Consider the following 17316-nt stretch of genomic DNA (forward strand, 5'->3'; position numbering starts at 1 on the left):
CTTAAGCAGGTTCCGGGCTTCACTGTCAGTAACTGACCTTTCATACAACCATTAACCTTCAAACTTTATTAGATTTATCCCTAATAAGGCCTCAAACATGTAGCCTGTGGGCCAGAAACGACCTGGCAGAGGGTTCAGTCTGGCCCACTGGATTGGATTACAAAGTGTGAAAATATTTAATCTAGACAAGCTGTTATCAACATAAAGAAAGAGAAACTGAATTTTAATCATATACATAATATAAAGGATGGACATAGGCAATGTGATGTCACCCACTGGTTAGTGAACTCCTGTTCTGAAGCCTCTAGCTGACACTTTTAAACCTCTTGGTCACTGAGGTGTAAACCCACAAGCAGCTTCTATTCAGTATCATCTTAAACTAGCAGTTCAGCCCATAAAGTCAATTCAACAAGGTGCTGAAAACATTCCTCACAGATTTGCTTCACGTCCATGCTCAAGACACAACAAGAAATATTTCTCTCTTTCGACTTTCAGACTGTGTGATCCACGAATTAAAAGGAGTGAGACACTTCTGTTTTACAGCAAAAATTTAGGGCCTTTTTTTCATAAGAGAGAAGCGTCTCTGGCGACACCCAACAAACTGAAAGGAAACTACATCCTTGGTGTCATGCTTACAACTTGTTGCTTAAATTTAAGCTCGGGTGGCTGCAACTTGATCTTTGCGGCTGCCACCAGAGGAAGATCGAGTCCGCCGGTTACATATTTTTCTAAACACGTTTATTATTGGCATAACCAGTCTAGAGAAACCCTTCATGCGTTTTGCTTATCAAAACGTCAGTGTGAAGATTGTGTCCTCTCAAAAAGGTCTTAGTTTGGTTTTGGGACACATCAACACCCTCCTGGACCGCTCTGATCCGTCTGACAGCCGTCTGAGACTTTTATGGGCTGCCACAGCTACGTCAGGGACTGCGCTTCACCGTGAAGATGGCGGAGGCTGGGGATACGCCACAAGTCCGGTTTTTCTGTCACTGCTGTAAATGTGAAACAAACCCCAAACTCCCGGTGAGTTGCTTTGGAGATTGTTTTTGCTCCACACGTGCTGGCCTGAGCATCACCCACGATTTCTCCTCCCCGGAGGGTGTGGAATTAATATTAACCGATTCTTCAAACCGATTTAACTGATTGATTAGTAACTATTATCTCCAAAACCTATAATAATTGGAACCCTTAAAGCACACATGTGGCTATGGCGGCCAGTCTTTGGGTTTTCGTGTGCACACAGCGAGTACTGAAGTCTTATTAGAGCGGGTGAGGGAGTAAAATGTGGCGATTCACGTTGCCATATTTAGAAGCGCCACTGTTGGCCACTTTGTGTCTAGTTGTCTCCCGTCAGCTGTGTGTAAGAGAAGTCAGAGGGACGTGTAGGTGTCGCCACATTTACCACCAGGATTTAAAAAATATTTCTCCATTGCTGTTTAATGACACACATTCAGCTTGATGTGGCGGACTGAAAGGTTGAACTTCGTTTACTTTGAGTCAGTTTCTCTTGGAGGTAAAACGGAGAGCGCACAGTGGAGCGCATTTGTTGCGCAGCTGGCACTTTTCGTGGCGTAATTACGCACTGGTATTAGGTGACGCAGAACGAAAACGCACGTTAGCAGGATTTTAGGAATACGCCCGACTTTCTGTTGTTATTCCTTTTGGTTTGAGGGTGTCCCTAAAGTAATACTTTATTTATTAAATCAACGTCTAAATTATTGGATGTTCATAATACCAGCAAACAAAATTCTAAAGTGAATACTGAATCCTTTCTTTTATTGTATATATCTGTTAAAATCAATATAAAGGGCTGTACTTATATAACCTGTTGTGCTCATTTTGTGCTCTTACTACAAACTAGGCTGATGCACTCACACGCACATTCATACAAGCACTATTTTCGATGCCTAAGCGCTTTTTGCCTAATATTCACATACACACTTGCACTCCAATGAATGCATCCGGGTTCAATATCTTGCCCAAGGATACTTTGACATTCAGACTAAGGAAAATCAAACCAACAACTTTCAGGATAGTAGACAAACCGATCTACCTCCTGACACTCAGGAAGAGGGTATATTTTTTAAACATAGTCTGAAAATACTTCAAACAGACTATCTAATTCAGTATTGAACTGCAAAGTTCCTCCCAGGTCAACCCTGCCAAACAGCATGTGGCTTTCTTATAGTGGCTGCTTGGCATTGTGCTTTTAAAGTTGTGTTTTCAGTTATAAACACTGAAAAGTCAATCACAATGCTGCAGCTCTGGTATCTTAAACAATAGAGACAGTGAGTATGCACAACATATGACCACACTATGACCACTCCTGGATGGTAAAGCATATTGAAGCCCATCTTCGTGGCTGTATTGAGACTGACACTGTCTACACTACAGTGAAGAGAGATGAAACTTGACTGGCCTGCGCAGATCACCTCCAGAATAAAAACCAGGACGTCGGCTGTGTGCCAAAAATTTGTATTCAACTCCAGCCCAATCCCTGCAGCCAGCCTCTAAAATTTTGCGGACAGGCTTGCCTGAGGATTAGCAGATTAATGCCTGTACTTATGAAATGAAATGGCAGTGACAGTAAACGAGCTTATTATAAAAAAGCTTTTCTGTCTTTGAGGATTTCGTATGCCCCAGATGTGACTCTGGCTTCATTGAGGAAGTAACAGAAGACTCCAGGTATGGCTTTCTCTGATTAAAAAAAAAAAAAAAAAAAAGGAACACGTGAAAGCATTTTAAATATACCTCGTTAAAGAATGATAATGAGTGAAGCATGTATGAATTTTCCATTTAACACCACTGACAGATTTTCTTTACTGTCTAGTCTCCTGCAGACCAGCAGAGCATCTGTTCCCAGTGAAGATTCAAACTCACTGCTCTCAGAAGTACGTCCTAACAAATGGCATTTTAATAGGAACACTCCTCTTTCTCTAAAGCTTTGTTTGACACATTGCTTCTCTGGTCTCTCGCCAAGTTATGGCAGCTGCTGTTTATGGAGCGCTCTGCTCTGCTGTCGCATCCGCCCTCCTCCGAGTCCGACCCTGATGACGGTGAGCAGGGATCTGCTGGTCAGAGCCGTCTTCTTCCAGCATCACCGGGCCCTGCTGAGGCCACAGAACCAGAGTCTCCTTCCAACCCAGAGCAAGAGACACCGTCTAGGACCTTCGAACAAAGGCCTGCAGTTGAAGGGTGTGTGAACATGGTATACAGAAACATGACCGCAAGGGTGCTGTGTTATCGATACAGAAACAACAGCCAATGAGAAATGAAAACCAAGATCAATAACAAGACCAAAACTTTAATATCATGCATATACTACCAGTTTCAAACTACGTTTGTTTAAATCGGTGAACAACCTCATTACAGGTTCAAATTTGTGAAAATATACTGACCTTTACCTTCCAATTCACAGGTAATATTTTAATTTCTTATATTTGTGAAGTTTTCACATGTAAGGATACCTCAGTAATGATTTAATATTTCCAGTGATAAACACAGACTCCCAAATGAAACAGATATAACCGCTGTGATTTTGGTCTCTGCATTTTGAATCCAATCCCAGTTTTGTGCAGCCAGAAGTGACCGTGTTTAGATGAGAGAGTGAAGTGCTCATCGACCGACGCTGCAGATATAGTCCACTAATTACTGCGTAGTGTAATGGTTTACACTTTTTCTTGGCAAGTGAAAGGTTGGTGGTTCAATTACAGCTGGAGATACAAATCTCTCAAACGTCCACAGCTAACCACTGTGGTGAGCTCTTGTGAAAAAGCTGCAGCTTAGTCGCTTTCAGCGCTGCATACTAATAAAATACTATTTTGAAGGGCAACACTATCCACAGAAGCCAAAACCAGTTTCTCTATCAGGCTGTAAGCATTCTTTTCAGTGTTGTAAAGTTTGAAATTAAAATATGGGAGTCTGTGGGGACTGACTTGATTTTGGAGTGAAGTGGCCATTAGAGGAATTGCAGTTTTTGGTGTTTTCACACTGACTTCATTGTTCAGCCCCTTGGACAGCATGAGCAAAGGGTGGATCTTACTGAGAACCCATGGGACACTCCCCACTCACTGAGTAGTGACTTACCAATCCCACAGAAGGCACACCCTAAACTTTAGGGTATGCTTTAGGGCCTAAAGCATACCTTGCTTTTTGTCCTCAATTTTGAGTCATATTGGGTTGATAAAAAAAAACATCACTTTGTATTCAGTAAGACATGAAAATAGCAAATGAGATCATAAACTCATCAGAAAAGTACTTTCTGACAACTTTTTACAGGTGGAAACATTCATCCTTTATATACAGTCTATGCTTTTAATCATTATCCTTCCCTTTACACATGCATGCAGTCAAAAACAGTTCAGTATCAGACTAAGTGTATATTGGATGATACGTACTATAGAGAACAGCTTTATACATCGGTTGATGTTTAAAGCTGTTGACTTTACTAAGTCCAACTAAAATAAAGTGACTGTATGATCTGAAGCTGTGAAAATACAGTAAAGCCTGGTTTAAGCACTCTAAAGCTGTCCGTTTCTGCTCATTTAAGGATGGTGCAGCAGTTCTTGGCTGGCCTGTTTGCCAACAACGGAAACCCCGGCGCTGCACCAGCTGCACTGTAAACGGTTTTAATTTTAGATTTCACATCACTTGCTCTTGAATTAATCTAAAGTTGTGTGACAACCGCCCCCTCTCTCACGCGCCCTCTTGTTTTGTTCTGCTCTCCCTTTTGGTTCGTTTCTCAGATCCAGCATGCTTCAGTTGTACTCAAACCCTGGAGATTATGCGTGGGGTCAGAGCGGTCTTGACTCTGTCATCACGGAGGTCAGTGACACCAGAGCTAGTGTCTATGAAGCGCTGCGCTAGCATCGTTACTTCATTGTTTTCTTTTATTGAAACACTCACATAAAATCATTTGCACACAATTCTCCATTCATCTGTTCACCTATTTGTAGTCGTACCACTCATTTCTCTTCCTACTCACACAGTTATTAGGACAGTTGGAGAACACAGGTCCACCCCCAGCAGAAAAGGAGATGATCTCATCCCTTCCAACCGTTTGCATCTCTCAAGAACAGACAGGTGGGAATTCCAGTATGGCACATGTACACCGGATCACATGATCTCTCCAGTACAGCTCAGTAGCTTTTTAAAAATTTTGACATATGACATTGGAATTTGCATAAGATACACATACAGTCCTTCTGCATTTCTTTTACTTTTGATATTTTCTGCCCTTCCTCCTCTTTCCTCACTCCATAATTACTTCTTTACTTTCCCTGTTCTGAGGATTAAATGGTTTAAGTTGAAGAAAGGAAGAATGTTGCACAGAGCTGAGTTGAGACAGGCCCTCGGTGGTAGGGAAGAGTTACCAGATGACTGGGAAAGTACAGCTGAAGTGGTGAGGGAACCCGCCGAAAAAGTGTATCCTCTAGACCAGGTGTGTCAAACATGAAGCCCGGAGACCAGAATCGGCCCGGTCAAGATAAATGTGCCATAGAGATCCAGCCCACTGAACAACTCTGGAAAATGTGAAGGCGTGCAGAAGTGATTTTGACTGTTTAACTGTATTTTCACAAGTTTTACACCTTTTCTAATAATAAAGACCTCCCCACACCAAAGTAATTAAGTAATGGATAAACAGTTAAATCACAGTGGAAAAACAGAAAGCGGTTTCTTTTAATCTTCTATAGAAGTGTCTGACTTTTTTTCTCTAAATTAACCAAAACTTTATACTTTAAACTACCAGAACTTTTTTATCATTTAGTTTTACTGGTCCGGTTAACTTAAACTCAAACTGGGCTGTATGTGGCCCATGGCGTTTGATATCCCTGCTCTAGACAGAGGAAAGAAGACTAGACGACTTGGTGGTAGAATGAATGAAGAAGTAAAGTGCAGTATTTGAAGAAAAAGTGGGATAGTCAGGGAGATTATGAAAGTTTGGAGGCTCGGCGTACGGCAAAGAGAGAATAAGATAAGATAAGATAACCTTTATTAGTCCCACACATGGGAAATTTGTTTTGTTACGGCAGAAAGTGGACAGTGCAAAGTTACATGGGATATGGGGAATGGGATACGAATAAGATACTGTACACAATAGAATAGAATAAAATAAAATACTATATACAATAGAATAAAATAGAATACAACTACAAATAGAAGTGGAAAACGCAAAGGGAAAAAGCTTACAGTGAGTTGTATATAAAGCTGGACACTAAGGAAGGAGAGAAGGACATGCTTTCCTCAAGATGGAAAGGATGTGCAGCAGGTTAGGGTGATCAAGAATAGAAATGGTAATGGCTAATGAATATAGTCAAGGATGAGATTAAAACTTTGAAGAGCTGATGAATGATGGAAAATGAGAAGATTAAAATGGTGGTTTGTCCAGATTACATACCTGTGAAGGTATGGAGACGTCTAGGAGAGAGGGCAGTAGACTTTTTAACCAGATTGTTTAACACAGTTTTGGAAAGTGAGAGAATGCTGGAGGAATGCTGGAGAAGTGTACTGCTAAGTGATTTTTAAAGAAAAAGTCATGGGATAGTGATGTAGTAACTACAGAGTGATAAAGCTGAAGAAACATACTATGAAGATACAGGAAAGAGTTGTTGAAGTTAGGGCAAGAAGAAAGCTGTTGATCAGTGAGCAGCAGTATGGGTTCATGCTGAGGAAGGGCACTGCACATGTGATATTTGCTTTGAGAGTGTTTATTAGGAAATACAGAGAAGGTCTACGTGGGTGTAGATAAGATACCAATAGAGGAAATGTGGTACTGCATGAGGAAGTCAGGAGTGGCAGAGAAGTACATAAGGGTGGTGCAGGACTTTTATGAGGACAATGAGACAGTAGTGAGGTATGCAGTAGAAGTGACAAATGGATTCAAGATGGGGTGGGATTACATCTGGGAGCACCACTGAGTCCCTTCTTGTTTACAGTGGTGATGAACAGGCTGGCTGATGAGGCCAGGAAGGAGTCTCTATGGACTATGATGCTCACAGACGACACTGTGAGAGTAGAGAGGCCAGGGAGCAGGTGGAGGTATGACCTGGAGAGAAGATGAATGAAAGTCAGTAGAAGGAAGCAGGTGGGACAAGTGTCAGGGATTTATTTACAGAACAATAGCAGTAAGAGTGAAAGGGTAAGGTTGTGAGACCTGCTGTGATATATGGTTTGGAGACAGTGATAAAAATACAGGAGGCAGATTTGTGGATGTCTCAGATTTGACGATGCTTAGATTTTTGTTAGGAGTGACCAGCATGGGCCAGATTAGAAATGAGTACATCAGAGGGACAGCTCAGGTTAGGATAGTGGATATAATTGGACAAAGGATGCTTAAGATGGCGCTGCTATGCAGGAGCAAAAGAAAAAGACTACAGAGAAGATTCATTGATACAGTGAAGGACATGCAGAGGGTTGGTGTAACAGAAGAGGGAGCTAAGGACAGGGTGAAATGGAGGCAGATGATCCTCTGTGGTGACCCCTAATGAGAGCAGCTGGAAGATGAAGACTTGAATTTCTTTGTTGTGTCTTTCATGTAATACTCCTACCAGTAATTATTTTACCTTTCACAGGTTTCCTCATGCTGTCTTTTCCTCTTATTTTTGTTTTTCTCACGTTCCTTGCCTCCTCATAGCATTTATTTATTCTTTCACTATTCCTACATTTCCTTTCCTCTTCCTCTTATCACCATCATCCTATATCTATTTTCCCTCTCCTATATTTTCCTCCCTCTCTTATCTTTCCTTTCCTTTAGCTATGTTCCCTTTACACCTGCTGTGTTTCTGTAATTTATATCCAGTTCCTCTTCCTTCTTATTTCTCTGTTTTCTTTCTGTCATCTATGTTTTCTTTTCTCCTCTCACTGTGCTTACTCCCTGTCCATTGCAGTTATTTTACTTTTCCTTATTTATGTCCTTGTAGCTTTACTTTCCTTCTCCTGTATTATTTATCTCCTTCCATCTTTCCTTCCCTCATCATATTTCTTTCCTACCTCTTACGTTCCTCTCCCTACTTTTATCTTCTTTATACTGCCCATTATCCTTTCCACTAATCTTTCCTTGTTTCATCTTTGTTGTAAAAAGAGACCACTTAATATTATGTATTGAGAACTATGTTATAAATCATATTAAGTATATAGTCTGTACCACCTTGTTACACTGTAATAGTCTACAGACCTGTCTAATAACTGGATTTTTTTTGGTTTTGTCTTCTTCCACATACTCGTTCATACTTTTTCCTTCCATTTCTTCCCGGTTAGATTGCAGACTGGAGTGTCCGGTTTGCAGGGAAGAATATTCATTAGGGGAAACTGTAAGGAAGCTTCCCTGCCTTCATCACTTCCACAGTGAATGTATAGTGCCGTGGCTGGAGCTGGTAAGGCTGCGGTCAGTGGGTTTGAGGGGTTTAAAGGTCTGGTAATAAAAATAAAAGATTTCCCAGGTTGTAGCATGCTATAAAGAGTGTTGTGTCACATAGTTTCTGCTGATTAACAAGAGTTTTTCTACTCTCAAAGCACGACACTTGCCCCGTGTGCCGCAAAAGCCTCGATGGCGTCGACAACAGCCTCCCGCCCACATCGGAACCCGCAGAAGCCCGCTCCCTCAGGACAGAGCAACAGGAGAGGCAGGCGATCTGAGAAACGTGAAGACAACTCTACTTCATTTTACTGTTTTCAGGAGTCACGCCTCCCACGTCGGAAATTTTGCTCCCCACATCAGCTGCTTTTAAATAAAACAGATGTGTCAGAGTCATAATTTGCAGCTTTAACTCTCACTTGGTTCACGCATCTCTGTTTAAGGAACTTCTACTCCAGCATAGTTACCATTTTATGCTACATCTGAGAGTTTGCTGACAAAATTCAGAGGTGATGTGTCCTCCTTGTTACGCTGCACTCTTAGGTGGTTTTCCGAATGACTGATTTTGATGTCATGAACTAATCCCCACTGAGCTATCTGTGGCTGTCAAAGAGGAACTCACAGAATTATGCATTATTCTCTTGGTAAGAGAGTTTCTTAATGCAGTATATTGTTGACCTTTTACCTGTGTACAGCCATTATTAAAGCCCAACCCAGTGATCTTTACTGTCCTCTGTCTTTTCTCCCTAACATATCTGAGATTTAGAAGCAGATATTAACCAGTCACTTAGAAAAACATAGTGTTTCCCAAACTTTCTAAGCCAAAAACTGTTCATTCTACAGAGCCCACAGTTTTTATAAAAACGTAACAATAAAAAAGGTCCGTGTTCAATTTTATTTAAGGGCAGCGTAATGGCATCAGCAAGATACGCTTTCTTTATTTTCCCTTAAAAAAGAAGAAGAAGAAGATTCATTTATCTTGGTTTCAGTTCACATTTTCAACTGGTTATGTGCACAGCAACACTGGGGCCTGCCCCACAGCTCAAAAACCACTGGATTAAGATATAATTATGTGCATATCTGCCAGTTCTATTTGTCTCTTTTGCATTTTGTGGTCAGTAACTGCTCGATGACATTGTCCATTTGAAACCTCTGTATGCTTTAACAGGAATTCATACCAAAAACAAACAAAAAAAACCCCCACATAGCTCTTCTTCAGAAAATAGTCACATTATATAGTCAAACTGCTCGTCTAAGATATCAATCTATTAGTGTATGACAGCAGAGGAATTGTCACACCTTTTATGAATTAATATGACTCATTTATTAAGCAAAAATTATGAGCATTCACTTGTTTCAGACCCCAAATGTTATCTAAGCTGCTTTTTCCCTGCTTTATATCGTTTCAAACAGCAGCGATCAGTTAACTGAACATGCATGTGTTTGGACTATGGGAGCAAGCTGGAATTCCCAGGTAACCCATGTAGGCACGAGGAGAACATGAAATTTCACGCAGAGAGGCCGTAGTATCTCTTTTTCTATCTGCTTAAACCAGTCTGTCCATTTTCCTCTGAGATCAACTAGACATTTATGCTCACTTGATATTTTCTCCTCTTCAGACAATTCTCTGTAAACTCTAGAGATGTTAGTGTGTGAAAATCCCAGTAGATCAGCAGTTTCTGAAACATTCAGACTATCCTGTCATGAACTAACAACCACACCGCAATCAAAGCCACTTAAATCACCTTTCTCCCACATTCTGATACTTGGTTTGAACTCTTGCAGGCCATCTTGATCAAGTCCACATGCCTATGCATTGAGCTGTGTTATTGGCTGACCTTTTTGGTTAATGAGCAGGTGGACAGATGCACCTTATAAAGTGGTCAGTAAGCATATAAATAAGTATGATTTAGTACAGTGGCTACTGTCCTTACAAGTGGGAGCCCAGCTGCAGTGGTTTTAAAAGTGCAGCACAAACAGTGCTTAGCTGTGTATTCATTAGAGATGCAACATTAAATGTATTAATCCCTAACCAGTACAGCTGCTGTCCATATATATATCTACACTGTGATCCGTAGGGAGCAGGTGGAAGAGAGCCTGGAGAGGTGGAGGTATGTTCTGGAGAGAGAGCGAATGAAAGAAAGTAGAAGTAAAACAGAATACGTGTGTGTGAATAAGAGGGAGGGAGGTGTAACAGTGAAGCTGCAAGGAGCAGGGGTAGTAGTTAGGGTAGATGCCATTAAATGACTGAGGTTAATCATTCAAAACAAAGGACAGCGCTGGAGAGAGGGGAAGAAGAGAGGGCAGGCAGGGATGAGTGGGTGGAGACGCGTCAGGGATGATTTGGGGCAAGAGTGAAGGGGAAGGTTTACAAGACCTAGTACGGTGTACGCTTTGGAGACAGTTGCACTGATAAAAAGCCAGGAAGTGGCAGAGCTGAATATGCTATAAGATTTTTATTGGGAGCTGCCAGGATGGACAAAATTATAAATGAGGATATTAGTTATAGTTTGGACGTGTGTAGAGGAGGGATGCGGAGCTGTGAGGCAGGAAGAAAAGAGGAAAACCTCAGAGAAGTGTGACAGAAGCAGATGCTAGAGATCAGGTGAGACAGAATCAAATAAAAGAATAATTTTTCTTGACAGTTTTAAATCATTTAATCAGCTTTTTATTATTATCCAGAAAAAACAAATACAAAAATGTAATAGCCAAAAACCAAACAAGCAATAAAAAAGGAAAGGATAAAAAAAACAACGCCAGAGGGTGATCGATTAGTCGCCCAATCCATCAGAGTCGAACATGACAACAGAGGGCAGGGTGGTTTATTTATAGGCTTGACCCCTTGAAAGGAGGCACGAAACCGGGATTTGACAGTTGACTGTTGCGCACCGCCAAACACACCCTCGCCCTAGTGCAACCGAAAATAGCGAAATAATGAAACACAGTCATTTTTGTCAATGACTGGGGACCGCAGGAACCGCGTACAACCGACATTTGCTCTCCTCTCCTCACCTCCTCTCCTCTCCCCTCCGCCCTCCTCGGTCCGTCCTCCTTCCCTCCCTCCTCTCAGGGACCGAGAATGCCCGTGTTGTACTGACACAGTAGCGATACGGGCTGAGCAGACATGGAGGCCCGATTGACGAGAGAGGCCCGCGCTGACACATCCAGGCCCAGCTAATGGTGTGTCGGAGTGGATTTCGGAGCATCTCGGGAGATATTACGGATACCAGTCGCCGTGAGGAAAAAAGGATTTAGGCACCGAGGACGAAGAAATAAGAGGGAGATCCATTTCGGGTCTCTGTTGATTCAACGCAGCCGCCATTTTGTTGACAGTTAGTGTTTTTTTTTTTTTTTTTTTTAAATAACCCACACAGCCCTGCATCCTTTTATTTTATACCGCCGGAATATAAGTCCCTGTTTTTGTTTTACTCGCGTTTTTAAGCAGATTTAATTGCGCGTTTGTCTTTGAGGTAATGTTGGGAGATTTTTTTCTGGTTTAGCTCACTTGCTAGTGCATCGCTAGCCGTCGTAGCTGAGATGTAGTAACACGAGTGCCTGCGAGAATGTGACGGAGATGCAAGATTATGTACATCACTTGTCCCGGGTTGTGTCACTTTCACTCGGTTTACACAAATTGTATGAAAGCTGTAGGCGTTTGTTATTCATTTGCTGCCTACACGGCGTCTAAGTTAAGTGAAATTTGCTTAAATAGCTCTCAAACAGGCTGCTGTAGATGGCTAGTTAGCTGCTGCCAATGCCATTGATACAGACTGTAGCCCCGTGTCTATTATTGGACTGATTGTACGGGCTGACTCTTTACAAAATAAACAACACTTTCGTGATGCATGGGGTTATATTAAGCTCCAAGTGGCGATCTATTACTTTACCGCTCCGGCTGTTAGTGCTAAGTGTTGTGGAAATAAAATTGTTAAGGGGGAGCGAGTGGGGGTGCTTTGCATGTTGGCACTCAGCAACTTTGTGTCTTGGAGCTTGGCAAGGTTAACGATCAATTTTAGTGAGTGGTCAGGAGCTGTGTGCAGTGGTTTCCGTTTGAGGTTGTTTGTAATACTCCTACAACAGCGTTGAGATATATTTAAACTGTAGCCCTTTTTAAATTGTTCTGATCATGTTTTTTTTTAATTTTCATTTTGGCTTTTCAGCTGTTGGAAGATAATTTTAATAAAAGGGGGGGAAATGTGGCCACCACGTTGATACACAAGAAGACAGGACACAGCCAAATAATGTGAACACCGTTTCTGGACTATTTCAGAGGTGAGTGGAAATGATGCACATTGATAGGTGTTGTTTACGCAGGAGTAGACGTCTTCCCACCCCAAAAGCATGCTTGCAGAACCGCATGTAGATACTCGGTTTCTTTTGTATCAAGACAGTAATTACGAGTATGACTAGATAAGGGCAGTTGCGGGGGAAATTAGGGCTGATCGGTTCGCAGACTCATGAGTTGGTCCCTTGAGGGGCTGTGTTGACTGCACAGGAAACCGAAAGCAGATAACATTATTTGGTTTGCTCACTCATGCTCTGGTTAGCCATGTTTCTTCTTGTTCTAAATTAAAGTGCACGCATGTTTTTGCGCTGTACTGGAAGTCCTCTGGTTGAACTTCCCTGAGCTGCTGGGGGAGATGTTTGCACGGTGCAGGTGTGAATGACACCTGCCTCTCTGTTCCGCTTTGTCGCAGCGAGTTAACGGAGTTTAATCATTGTCCCCGCTTCTTTCTTTTTTAAAGCAACGGTCTGTTACAATTCTATAGCACTTCCGCTGCTGGGTGATACAAAGCAGCGGCGGCAGTGGTGGTGCTGGTGGTTGTAGTAGTAGAGGAATTTGCCTGCTTCCACCCCCTCCTCTGAGCACGGCCCTGTAGTAATACCAGTGGAGCTCTGGAAATGACAGGGAGCTCTCAGGGCAGACGCCAGCCCTCATGTGAATGATGCAGGGGGTGGGTGGGTTGGTTGGTGGGTGGGTGGGATACTATTGCTATGGCCAAAGGGAAATAAGCAGTTATGAACAACGTGTGCAAAAGTGAGGAGGGAGTGAAAGGAGGGAGGGAGTAAAGGGGGGAAGAAATGAGAGAGGGGGAGCAGGAGTTGTTTACTACGTTCCTCCCTGCTCTGCTATTTCTTAGGTTGTTGGAGTGAAATTGATTGTTGAATCTTGTCGTTTTTCTTTTGGCATTTGTTTGCGTTCATAGCATTGCATACTGGTCTTCTCAGAAAACAAAAGCAAAGGACAGACAGGCGTGACTAATATCAGCCTTCAAAACCACAAGTGTTGCTATTCAGTTGTTTTGCAGTATGACTATGGCAATGAAATGACTGTAGTGCAGTTTAACTGCTTCACATATACAAAAAGTACCTCAGCGCTAGACATGAAAATGATACACTTGAGTGTTAAGGCTGATCAATGAGAAATTAGAAAGCGATGTGGCCTGGTGTCAGATTATCAGCAGGGGAGCGAATGCCAGTAAATGACCTGACTTAGCTTGTTAGAGGTGAGGGGAATGTTTTGACTCTCTGGGAGGCTTTTCTGCCGACTTGTGTCACTAGCTGTCCACAGAGTTGGGTACTAAAGTGGCTTATTTTTGGCATTGCTGCTGTTGTGCGACGGAAGCAGCTCCCATCACCGTGAGCATAAAAGAAAGAGGAGAACATTTGTCACTGTGTGTAAAAAGGACACAGGGAAAGGGAGTTGGTGGGGTGGGTGATGGGTGAAATGTGTTTTTGATTAAAGTGGGAACACAGTGACTTTAGTTTGTGTGCTGTTCTCAGTGCTTTCCAAGTTTGCGAAATCGAGGAGGAAGAGGATGGAAAAGCTTAAAGAAAACCGGGGGAAAGAACACTGAGATTGATGGAGTGTTAAAGAAAAGTGGGAGGTGTGATTTTCAGTGTGGTATGTGTAGCGAGGGGGAGTGTGCAGTTTTGAGGCAAAATGGAGTGAGTAATTGAAATAAACACTGAAAGGACCATGTGGGGAACCGCAGGCAAGAATCCAAAAATTCTGCAGTGTTTACTGTGTGGTTTAAAAAAATCTCTACTACTGTTTTCCACTGTCATAATCCAAAACAAACATGGTGTAAGACTATAGCAAGGAAGATTTCCTTTTCCTTTTCCCCCCTCATCTTACCGTGATGCTTTACTGATGTGATGACTTGTATGACTTTCCTGAGGCTCCATTAAGTACCTCCTTTAGTGCTCTCCACTAATGTAGGATGCAGAAAAACCGCCGGCATGTTGACGCTTGATCACTCAGGCTGGAAAAGGCGGCTGGATCCTCTCGTCTAGTCCCAGAGACCTAGTGTGCTGAGGTCACAGTTCTGAATTGCCTCCAAATGACTTCACCCAGAGAAAGCACCTGCTTGGGGGCAAATCCGCATTAAATCACTCAGAGGCCGCGGGGAGCTGTAGACAACTTCATTGAATTGGGCTGTCCTCCCAAAGAGGACAATTAAGAAGCATGCTGCTCTCTGCTGCTAGCGTGTGAGCTGTGAGCTGCCACTATCACAGGCAACCGTTTTCACTGCAGCTAATGAGAACACTTAAGGGATTGCTCATTCTGCATCTTACTCCGTAACACTTGGAAGGATGTGGCAGTGCTGTGGGATCAACTACTGACTCCAAGGAACACCAAAGAGCAAGCCAAACAAAATTTCAAGGGGGAAAATAGCCTCTAATGCCATCTGGAATGGCACGAGTGGCTATTTTCATTGTATTGTCAGACAAATGAACTATTGGGCCTGATTTTTACAATGTTATTACTTTTGGACTAAACTCCACTGGCTTCTAATTTATATCCATGCCCGTGACAGACACTTGCATGCAGTCATAGATGCGTTCTTGCCATTTCTGGGTTAGAGCTTGCTTGGCATTATGTTGACTTGTTGCTATCCCTGGTCTAGTTAAAGCCATATGACTGGTGGCTTTCACAGGCGTTTCTGACAAATGCTGTTGTCTTTAGCATCAGTCAAGGCCTTTTGATGTGCGCTGGCATAGTAAACTGAAAATTGTCATTCACCACTTTCTATGATCCTGCAATAATAATTTTTTTTCTTTTCAAAAAAAAAAAATCCCTAACCACACCTGGACCTGTCTCTAGGCACTTAGTTTGGAAGCCACTGCTCTAAAGTAAATCTGCTTTGGAAATCGCAGGTGGACAATTCAAAGTCCTTGTTCCTAAGGTTACATTTCTGAGGTGAGGTAGAAGGGACTTTGCTGTGTAAATAGGTCACAGATTGTTATAATCTATGAGGATGAGCGCACCATAAAAAGTGTCAGAGATGAGATGAAGGACACTCTAACCAAACAGATAATAAAATTGTTGCTCTCTGTCTGCCTTTCACCAGCGTTCATTTTAAGACTGTTTAAAACTGTCAGTGTTTCTGTTTTTCTATTTCAGTGACTAATGTGGGATTTATTTTTATCTTCTCTACCCTCCCTTTTCTTCTTTCTCTCCCCTCTACCTGTCCCTGGTCCTGCAGTTGAAGGACGGAGAAATAGGGCTGGACAGCCGAGGAAGGGAGAGAAGCCCTCAAAGCAAGGAGAGCTTCACCCTCACCGTTATCCCCCTCCCCCTTTCCCCCCTTCACCCTTATCCCATCCCCAGACAAAAACTCTACCTGGTATCCACATTAACCACTCCTTAAACTCCATAAACTTGTACCCCCCCACCCCCCACCCCAAACAATCTAATGGATCAGAAGATTCAAGGGAGGACTGCAACTCCACCCCCTCTCCTGTCCGGTGCTCCCACAGGGGAGCGAGAGAAGGAGGGAGCGGGTGGGAAGAAAGAAGAAGAGGAGGAAAAGAAGAGGGACAGAGAGAAGGAGGGAACCCCCACCGCATCTGCTGGTGCAGGAGGCACAGGCGGGCCAGGAGGTGCCGGTGGTGACCAGTCCCATTTCTCCATCAAAGAGAGCAGCCTGTCTGAGGGCAATGTCAAACTGAAGATTGGCCTCCAGGCGAAACGCATGAAGAAGCCTCCTAAGATCCTGGAGAACTATGTGTGCCGACCGGCTTTCAGAGCCACTGTGAGGCATACGGGTCGTGGAGGAGGTAATGCCCGTGGAAACCGTGCAGGCGCCACAGGTGACGGGGCGGGCAGTCAGAGCCAGAGTCCTTCACAGGGCAGAGAAAAAGAGAGGGAAAAGAGTCCCAGTGTAAACAGACCACCCATCTCATCATCTTCAACAGCCCCAACTGCTAAAGCTCCCACACCACCTCCTCTAGCTCCTCCTCCTGCCAGCACTACCACCCTGACACCCTCCCAAATGAATGGGAACGCTCCGGCAAAAAAGGTATGGAGGCTAGATGCTGTGGATTTTATTTATTTTGGTTCAGCAGTGATTTTCCACTTTGAACAAAATTAAACATTCAGTGATGACAACTAGTATAATTATTTTCATTCACCTTACTTCCTTAAAATGTTATTGGTCAGCCACGGGTCTACAGCAAAGCTACTCTAGTAATCACAGTGTTATTACGCTAGTAAAGAGCAGAGCATAAATTTTACTTTCGTTTTCATTGTGTTCTCAGTTGGCTTGCCTCTATTCATCGCTCACTGGCCCCTTCAATCACCCTCCGTCTGTGTCGTCTGTCCTCTGCCTGGCTGTGTACTCTCCACCCCCATCCCCGCATGACCCCTTTCTCTCACTCTCCCTCTCTGTCCTCAGTCTGACCCTAATAAGTGTTATTGAGCTGAGGGTAACTTCCCCCTCTGGCCATGCCTGTGAAGCACCGTTGGAGTAAAGATCTTACCAATGAATGTGTAACATTCACTTGCTGCTGATACTTCCCATGTGTGTTGTCATGATGTGTGTCAGTTTCTGTTTTACGCTTTATTTTAAAATATTGCTTAATGTTGTGCAAGATTGCTTACATCTTAATTATGATGTACCTGGTGCTGTATATATCTAAAAGATAATATTTAACTTTAATATTGTACATTACCTTCT

The 17316-nt window shown here is 42.9% G+C and overlaps 2 protein-coding genes across 5 annotated transcripts in view; both read left to right on the forward strand.

Moving 5' to 3' along the window:
• The first annotated feature begins 672 nt into the window (after positions 1–672).
• rnf115b (ring finger protein 115b) lies at positions 673–9067 on the forward strand. The gene is made up of 9 exons (XM_085396553.1): positions 673–1023; positions 2627–2685; positions 2831–2891; positions 2981–3195; positions 4550–4618; positions 4746–4824; positions 4989–5082; positions 8257–8372; positions 8512–9067. Exons 1-9 carry the CDS (start codon positions 946–948, stop codon positions 8632–8634), a joined length of 894 nt encoding a protein of 297 aa, XP_085252679.1. The 5' UTR covers positions 673–945; the 3' UTR covers positions 8635–9067.
• A 1979-nt stretch (positions 9068–11046) lies between these two features.
• The window catches only part of ash1l (ash1 (absent, small, or homeotic)-like (Drosophila)), a 31849-nt gene continuing 25579 nt past the window's right edge, over positions 11047–17316 (forward strand). For 3 of the 4 annotated variants that reach the window (XR_014909378.1, XM_085396757.1, XM_085396755.1), the window contains exons 1-3: positions 11047–11685; positions 12514–12625; positions 15844–16659. Coding sequence is in view for 3 of the 4 variants with exons in the window: in XM_085396757.1 (XP_085252883.1) it covers positions 16054–16659 (606 nt within the window). In the remaining variant the exon portion in view is untranslated. The remainder of the gene's footprint in view (positions 11686–12513; positions 12626–15843; positions 16660–17316) is intronic. The other variant, XM_085396756.1, reaches the window with a different exon arrangement.

This window comes from Rhamphochromis longiceps, linkage group LG22 (genome assembly GCF_057381845.1).
Source record: "Rhamphochromis longiceps isolate RC_006_pf linkage group LG22, R_longiceps_female_GT1.1, whole genome shotgun sequence".
In the NCBI taxonomy this organism is placed as follows: Eukaryota; Metazoa; Chordata; class Actinopteri; order Cichliformes; family Cichlidae; genus Rhamphochromis; species Rhamphochromis longiceps.

Coding starts and splice junctions, on each gene's coding strand:
- rnf115b (XM_085396553.1), top strand. CDS start 946: ATGGCGGAGGCTGGGGATACGCCACAAGTCCGGTTTTTCTGTCACTGC. Junction 2,892..2,980: donor CAAACTCACTGCTCTCAGAA/GTACGTCCTAAC, acceptor TCTCTCGCCAAG/TTATGGCAGCTGCTGTTTAT. Junction 5,083..8,256: donor CATCTCTCAAGAACAGACAG/GTGGGAATTCCA, acceptor CTTCCCGGTTAG/ATTGCAGACTGGAGTGTCCG.